Below are 8979 nucleotides of genomic sequence, written 5' to 3' on the forward strand. Positions count from 1 at the left end.
CATAAACTAAGTTTGCCATTTTTCTTGTTTAAGTTGCGGATTGTTTCCAGGTAAGAGTGCAGAATTTGTAATGAGTCCATTATGGTGAGTATAGATGTCTTTCTGCAAAACTAAACACTAGCATTTCAATTACCTTAATATATTTGTTTTTAACACTGTGAACTGACTAATTGACCTACTGACCTAACAATTCTGAATTTGTCATTTTCATAGTTTAGTCGTCTTATTTTCAAGAATTTTTGAACTCAAAGCACCAAATTTAAAAGGCAACATCAGGTGCAAATAAAAAATATTCTATGTGCCCCAACATACTAGTATTTTATTTATTACACATACAAGTAACAGTGCATGCAATGCTGCTTTCCTAAAGCAAATAAATCACAGGAATTAATTTGCTTTCGGGAGAAGTAGTGTCAGAATAATATCTTTAAGCAACTCACAATTTGTTTTAGAGAGAAGGCATGTTTCATTTGCAGACTGAAGTTGATCAATTGTCAGAGTCATCAACCTAGTTGAACTGCAATGTGTAACTAATTAAAATATTTTTTTTCCAAGTTTTCACAAACTTTCATGTTGCATATTGCATTACGCATATAGTACAAGGTGTGGGTCATTCTGGCAGCCAATTACCGTAAAGAAGAACAGAATAAGAACAAGAGTCCAGTACAAAAATAAACACCACAGACAACTCAGTTACACAGTGTTGCCACCCCCCTTTAAAAATCTACAGTGGTTTAAAAAATACATTCAACTTGCTTCACAATAAGATGCTACAACACCTTTATTTTGTAGGGACAGAAAGGGGGAGCCTACAGATAATGGGTGGATGATTGTGATTACTCGGTGGAATGTACACTACTTTCAATGGTAGGGGAAACAATGGTTAAGTGATAGGAACATAAGAAGATAAAGGAGTAGACACCTGTTTCTCCGATTAAAAACCAAAAATCTATTTTGTCACTAGGTGAAAATGATTTCCATTGCTTAATAAAGTTTAAGTCTTTTTACAGCTATTACTAAAAATGCTGTTGAATTATTTTTGTTTTTATACACACACATAAATATACGGTACACACGCATACACCCATCTACAGATATAATAATAATAATTCATTACATTTATATAGCGCTTTTCTCAGCTAAACAAAATTTATAAAATGCATTAATTCATAGCATGACAAAAATTCCACGTAAAAAGCCACAAACCATAGTGAACTTTAACTACAATGGAGACAAATTATTGTTTAACATTCTTGTGATAAAATCTACTTGAATAAATTAAATAAATGGTAAATTTTAAGTATACACAACTGAAAAATAATTGGCTTTTGAGCAATCAATAGATTTCTTGTTTTCATTTTATATAAAAACCTCAAAATTTCACTACTTATCACCAGTTTATTAGTAAAGAATACACATATATGAAACATTCACTAAACAAAAGGTATGTTCCTCACAGCATATTTCTGAAACATTTTTTTGGATTCACAACAATTAAGTCCCCCCCCCCCCCCCCCCACCCCCCCCCCCCCACAACACTAAGTCCTATATTAGATTTATAATCTTTGAAGTATTCTAAAAAATACATATCTTTTGATTGAGCCTGACCATTATAAAACAAAACTTGCATTTCAATTTTGGATATTTTGTTAAAATGCATTAATGATTAAAATAAATAATTAGTCAACATAGTGTCACCATTTAAAACACCTGCCAGACTTTGAAACGCGTGAAAAGGAACACAGTACTCCAAGGAAAAAACATGGAGATTTTCAGAGGATGTGCAAACTCCAAAGACACTCTCAGACCAGGATTTAAAATTATAATGTATGGCAATGCGGGTACATAATATGTCCATCTGTCTGTCTGCCTGCAGCATGGCCGTGGGCCTCTCCCTGGCTTTTGGTAACATTGAGGGCATTATGCATGGAAAACTGCCTGTGTATTGCCTTTGTCTTTCTTCAAATTAAGCTTTCAAATAAGATCTTTTTAAAGGTGACCTGATCAGCCATTGTTCCACTTGTACCCTACTGGGAAAAAATACACCTAACAAGCTTTTGAGCATTTGGCAAATTTCAATGCCTCACTACACAGGTTATATTGCTTTTACAGAGGGCTAAACCAAATTGGCATCTTAGGGTGAATGTACATAAGCTATAGTTTTCACATTCTAGAAAATACTATATTTTTTAATATCAATATACAGCATATACACTTTTCCATCTATAGTAACTTTATTACTTTCGAACATAAATAATAGATTAAATGACATTAATTTCAAATTTATTATAAATTAATAATATGATCAAGAAATAGCTTAATGTTATTTAACTACGGAAGGTATAGTAAAAATTATAAAATATAGAAGACAGATCTAAAACTAAAATTAACATTTCTGGCTTTTTTGTATTTTTATAGATTACACAACTAACTGCCAGTAGTTGGATCTATAAAAAGTAAACAGGTTTATAGGGTTATTACTGGCATGCGTAAAGAGAAGAGTAAAATGCTTAACTGCATTTGTATTTTCACATACCAATATAAATAAAACAACAATTACTTATTAAAACTATAATAACTTAAGATAAATTCAATCATTTAAAAAAGCCAAAAAATTGAGTTTAACAAGGAAGCCATTTTCTCCTTTTCCCAACTACACTCAATATTATACTTCATTCACATAAAAGTATGTGTAAATATTACTTAACAAAAAATGAGAACCTCAAAAAAATATATCTCAAAAATAATTTAAAAAGACAGATGTGTTAATTACTAGCCACACCAATCTGGAAACATACAGTATGTAAACAACAGTAAACCAAATCATTGAACTAAAACCTTAAAAGGCTTTTCAATTTGTGGATGAAGGCATAAATATATAAACTATTATACCCTTTAAATGTCATTTACGATTTGGAAAAAAGTATGTCACTACCTCACTATAACAGTAGGAGGTTTGATGCTAAAAAATGTATAACCCCTAATATTAAGTATGTAAAAAGTATCCTTTTAAAATATGAACTTTAAACGTCGCTCAACATCTTTTGAAGAATGTGACTTAATTCTAAAAGCTTGAAAATTAGAATCATGCAATGTGGTAACCTTAATTACTCTTGGTTCAAAAATGTATGTACTTCCCCAGAGAAGGGACTTTAGTTTTTATTCACGTTGTACTGCCACTTTCCTTCAATATCTAAATACAAAAAAATCAACTACACAGTGACCCTGTTTGCTAACATAACATTTATGACAGCTTCATGAAATACTGATCTTGGTGAACCTTGTCAAAAGAATAAAATGAATGTTAAGTAAACAGCAACAGTTTGATATATATAAATAAAGAAAACTAACTACATCATAATATTTACATTTACTTATTTGGCTGATGCCTTTAATCAAGGCGACTTACAACATTTATGATACAACTGGTTACACTTCTTTTGGCTTTCCAATTGGAGCACAGGCAGGTCAATTGACTTGATCCTGGTCACACAGTGTCAATAGCAGGATTTGAACCCACAGCCTCCGGGTTGGAAGTCCTTGGTCCAAAGCGTTAACCACTACTCCATAGATTTTACAAGAATTACATATCACAACATTGCATTACTGCCCTAAGGGTACAATAATTTGCTACAAATTTGTTGTTTAAAATGTGTTTGACCACTATTTGTAATTATTATTTCTATTCACAATCTTTTAACAGCAGGGATCATTTAAAAATGTGCCTCTCCACTCAGCACAATGGCAAACAATTTTGTTTTGTAGTTGAACATTAGTTAGTGCAAGTGTCACCAATATGGAAAACGCAACATTAACATCTAACAAACAGATTAAATAATATTTTACACTGAACATATTTTCTAAATCCAAATATAAGCTTATCACTTTTAAGTGTGTCTCCTAAGGTAACTAACTAACATCGAAAAAATAATGAGAAATAATTCAACACGAAATTCGATTAAATCAGTCTTAAAATGTTGTATCATTTACAAACATCTTTTCAATTTAGTGTTAAAAAAACTTTAAACTTTTTAGTTTAGCTTGATTTTTCTCGGTTGCTTTTCTGACATAAAATATAAGAAAAGTATAAAATGCTAATTCCTTGAAATAAGCAAGGTAATGTTTTTTTTATTGACGTATTGACATTTTCGTTGCAACACTGTAACTTTTAAGTAATATTAAATTCCCGCCTTCGGTGCAATCTACTCTAAAGAAAAAATAGAATTTTGATAAAAGATTATGCCCTGCCAACATGTGTTCTAGAATGCAAAACAAATAATAACCAGAAACAGGAAGATGGTCAGTGGCATTTTTTGGTGAACCCAAAGATTGGCAAGCAAGTAGCTATATAATCTCATATGGTTTTTTAAAGCCACTTCCTTCAGATCACTCGAAGTCTAACGTTTCTGTGACTTTTTGACAAACGGGAGGCATGACATCATACCACAACTTTTGTCTAGACATTAATAGCGCAAGTAAAGCAAATCACAAAAGGCTTTTGCGACTTTTAACGCCTGGGACGTGTTGCAGATGCTTATGAAAAAAGCAAGATCGAGGAAGGAAGGAAGGAAGCACGATGTATACTGATCGCTCGAGTGCTTGCAGGGTCACCCTCACCTTTAAAACGATAAGTGAACTAGAAGAAAAAGGTCCCTCGAGAATTAAAACAGTGTGTCGTTTGAAGGACATAAACAATCGCATACAAATATATAAATACACACATTCAACGCTTTACAAAAACTGTTAAGTGCAAAAAGCATCTCCGAGAACGGAAAAAAACTGGAAAAGTGCAATCCCACAGGGGACGACACTGTTTGGATTACATTGCGTCTAGAATTAAATGATTGTTTAAAAAAAAAAAAAAAAAAAAAACGGCGGCCATACCCGATTTTGAATGGTGTTAAATATTGTACAATAACATTAAAAAAACAAAGTTGCTGGTACCTATCCCGGTAACATTGGACACAACGTAAGAACTAGCAACGGCCAGGACTCCAGACTATCGGGAGTCCCAACTGAGAAGCATTCATTCGGGCCAATCTGAAATCGCCAATAAACCTAATCTTTTTGTCTTTGAAATCCATGCAAAACAGTGTTGAAACTCCTCAGAGCATGTCAAGGTTCTGGGTTTGTACCTAGCAAGCTGGATCCATGAGGCGACGGCGCAGACCCAGTAAAGTGTATTATATTTGTTTGTGTTATATTGTCCGCAGTTTAGCACTGGATTGCTTTTTGCATCAGTTAAAACGGTTGTTGAGCAAACCCCCCCCCCCGTGAAGAATGGTGCCACGGTGCTCTTAGCCAGGACTAAATTATACAGGAGCTTCGGGCGGGGGGAGGGATGCTGTTGCTGCTGCTTTTGCCCCGGCGCCGAACGAGCAGCTCTCACCACTCTTAATCTCACACTCTTAATCTCAAGTTCAAGGTCGGCGTTACAAGACAATAGACCTTCTTAAAAGTTTACAAATTTTGTCAAAGAAAAAGAACCACGTTGCATCACCCAATACCCGCGTCAAAGCATTTAATAGCTAACATACAGTATCTTAAAATCTATTTTAAATAATTAACTGATAGAAGACGTTGTGTACGGTTCGAGTATGGAAATAAAATAATATTACCTTTTCTGAACTGGCTTTCGCCTCTTACGGCTTGCATAAGTGCTGTTTGGATTGCCAGTACTCATCGTGGTCCGTTCCCGAAACAAATAGACACTGCTTTAAAAAATCTAATACATTAAAAGCGATGAAGTAAAGACAGCCTCACTTTTTCATGACTGGTGCATTCCAAAAGAATTGAAAATTTAAAAGCAAAACAGCCTTTGTTGTTTAAAAAAAAACAGCAAAAGTGAGTCCAGCCAAGACGCAAACTCCTTATTCAAAACAAGTAATCCAGTGGGGAAGACTTCAACATAAATCGGCAAACAGAAAAGCCTGAGATGAAGAAAAAGAAAACCATCAGACAAGTCGTCGATACTTCAGATTTATTACGCAATTCCAACTGATAACAATGCCAAAAAGGTCACTGAACAAGCGTATCCGATAATGGAGTGTAGTTGGTTAAAACCGTTTGCAGGCCACCGAATATCCCTATTAAGTGCAAAGACCCAAGACGGTCCAAGTGTTTACAACAGAAACCTTCGAAAGAAGTCAGCCCCGCTACGCTTCCTCTTCGTGCAGCTCCACGGCCTTGCAAGATCTACGTCACGGCGGCGAGACAAGACAAGGCGCGGCGAGGCTGGAGACGGACACGCGCACGCAAATACGTTCGCCCACACTTGCGCGCTCCTTCACTAAAGAGGCGGAGACAAGATTGTGTGTGGGAGCTGAGGACCGCAGTTACTGGATTCTGAAAGCATGCCATATTGATAAGGGCAGTAGAGGGGATTTTCCGCGTGGCACTAAAACAACGAAGGGGTTTTAGAAATTTTGTGAAATGATTCTAGCATTCGGCACGGAATTTCAAAGAATGCTGACATAATCCTGTTTGACTCAGGCGCCGACGAGAGTGGCAGCCTTTTCAGCAGCTCCGTGTACGACTTTATTTTTCTACTTTTATTTTTCTCTTTTTTAATGATCACTCCTATCACTTTGTGAATTTCCCCTTGGGATTAATAAAGTATCTATCTATCTATCTATCTATCTATCTATCTATCTATCTATCTATCTATCTATCACGGTTTTGATGCCGTTTAAAAATCAGTTCTTACTGTTATATATATTGTTTAAAATCATGTTTAAAAACTCAAATAAGATAAATATTTAGATGTATTATTTCTACAAGTATGCTTTTCTCGATTAATTTAAACTTAATCATACAGCGCGCTTCCACTTATAAACCAACACATCGTTAGAATTTCAGTAAATCTATAGCTTTATTATTGTGTGAAGTTCGCACACCGTGGATGAGAGTGGGTTGCATCAAAGTATCATTATAATACCATTACATGCAGAATTCGTCTCCTTCTACTTTAATCCTATGACAGTACTTTAGAATTGTTATTCTTATTATGGTTCCATTAATTAACTCATTTTCCAAGCTTAATTTTGATATTACAGGGAGGTGGGGAACTGGATGACATCCCATTCGGACTGGGTACAACGCATAAATCTATCAGACAAGACAACAGCCCATCTTTGAGCAAATGTCCTTGTAGTGCTAAATGTATCTGGTAGCTGGTCTTTGTTGTGCATGCAGAAATAAGAGTATACAAAGTTAACCTAGTGTGGACAACGTGATCTTGAATATCAAGGTGTTATATTCTTTGCTGTTCCTCTTCAGTAAAATATGATATTGCCATTTTAGCAGTGGCAGCTTTAAACAACGAAAGAAATGGTCAAGGATAAATAATATTATTGCTCTCCTAAATTCAAAGAAATGTGGACACTGGTACAAAACCATCAGCTTCAAAAGGGAGCTGTCATAAGAAGCTTCTGGCCCCACATCCCCTAAACCCTGTACTTCAGTGGTTAGGGTAATGTACCAGTTTCAAAACACATACACATAAAGCACTACAATTACATAAAAATAATGAACAAAAAGGATTTTCATTTAACTTGTTTGTGGTACAGCGTGGCTTCAGTCCATGGCGGCACAAGGATTTTTAAAAGTAGGGTGGCTCAGGCTTTGGTGCGTGCTTGTGGGAAACAGTACAGCCCGGTATGTTTAATGGGAGAATTGGCTGATTGCTCATTCACATGCAAGCACAATCAGCACAGCCATCCCTCACTGACACTCTGTGGGTTGTTATGTAAAGCAGTACACTCACGAGATTAAAAGGAGATGGACAGTCGAGAGTGAAAGGATGAAGGAAGAAAAACTCAAGGGTATAAAAGAAGAGAGAGAGAGAGAATATGAATGAATGAATGTCAGAATCGGGTGATCGAGCCATTGTGGTGGAGATTAGGCGAGACAGTTGGGATGCCCTGTGAGGATGGAGAGAAACAGCACTCCAGGGAACAGTTGCTCCTGTTGAGTATAGGGAGCAGGAGTAGCCCAGGGACAACCTGTGAACACTCAAGGATCGTGGTGGGATGATGGAGCCAGAATCCAGCCATCCTGGCAGACACCAACATACAGTTAGGTCCATAAATATTTGGACAGAGACAACTTTTTTCTAATTTTGGTTCTGTACATTATCACAATGAATTTTAAATGAAACAACTCAGATGCAGTTGAAGTGCAGACTTTCAGCTTTAATTTAGTGGGGTGAACAAAACGATTGCATAAAAATGTGAGGTTACTAAAGCATTTTTTTAACACAATCCCTTCATTTCAAGGGCTCAAAAGTAATTGGACAATTGACTCAAAGGCTATTTCATGGGCAGGTGTGGGCAAGTCTGTTGTTATGTCATTATCAATTAAGCAGATAAAAGGCCTGGAGTTGATTTGAGGTGTGGTGCTTGGATGTGGAAGATTTTGGTTTGAACAGACATCATGCGGTCAAAGGGAGCTCTCCATGCAGGTGAAAGAAGCCATCCTTAAGCTGTGAAAACAGAAAAAACCCATCCAAGAAATTGCTACAATATTACGAGTGGCAAAATCTACAGTGTGGTACATCCTGAGAAAGAAAGCAATCACTGGTGAACTCAGCAACGCAAAAAGACCGGGACATCCACGGAAGACAACAGTGGTGGATGATCGCAGAATCATTTCCATTGTGAAGAGAAACCCCTTCACAACAGCCAACCAAGTGAACAACACTCTCCAGGGGGTAGGCGTATCGATATCCAAGTCTACCATAAAGAGAAGACTGCATGAAAGTAAATACAGAGGGTGCGCTGCAAGGTGCAATTGGACTTTGCTAAAGAACATCTAAAAAAGCCAGCACAGTTCTGGAAAAACATTCTTTGGACAGATGAAACCAAGATCAACCTCTACCAGAATGATGACAAGAAAAAAGTATGGAGAAGGCGTGGAACAGCTCATTATCCAAAGCATACCACATCATCTGTAAAAGACGGTGGAGGCAGTGTGATGGCT

General features: G+C 36.3%; 1 protein-coding gene across 1 annotated transcript in view; it reads right to left on the reverse strand.

Moving 5' to 3' along the window:
- Positions 1–6207, reverse strand: part of LOC114663345 (aryl hydrocarbon receptor-like) — a 206666-nt gene extending 200459 nt beyond the window's left edge. Inside the window, 1 exon segment of the mRNA XM_028817017.2 lies at positions 5619–6207. Within this exon segment, the coding sequence (XP_028672850.1) occupies positions 5619–5683 (65 nt within the window). The 5' untranslated portion in view covers positions 5684–6207.
- Positions 6208–8979: the final 2772 nt, after the last annotated feature.

The sequence above is a fragment of the Erpetoichthys calabaricus genome, chromosome 13, assembly GCF_900747795.2.
Source record: "Erpetoichthys calabaricus chromosome 13, fErpCal1.3, whole genome shotgun sequence".
Taxonomy (NCBI): domain Eukaryota; kingdom Metazoa; phylum Chordata; class Cladistia; order Polypteriformes; family Polypteridae; genus Erpetoichthys; species Erpetoichthys calabaricus.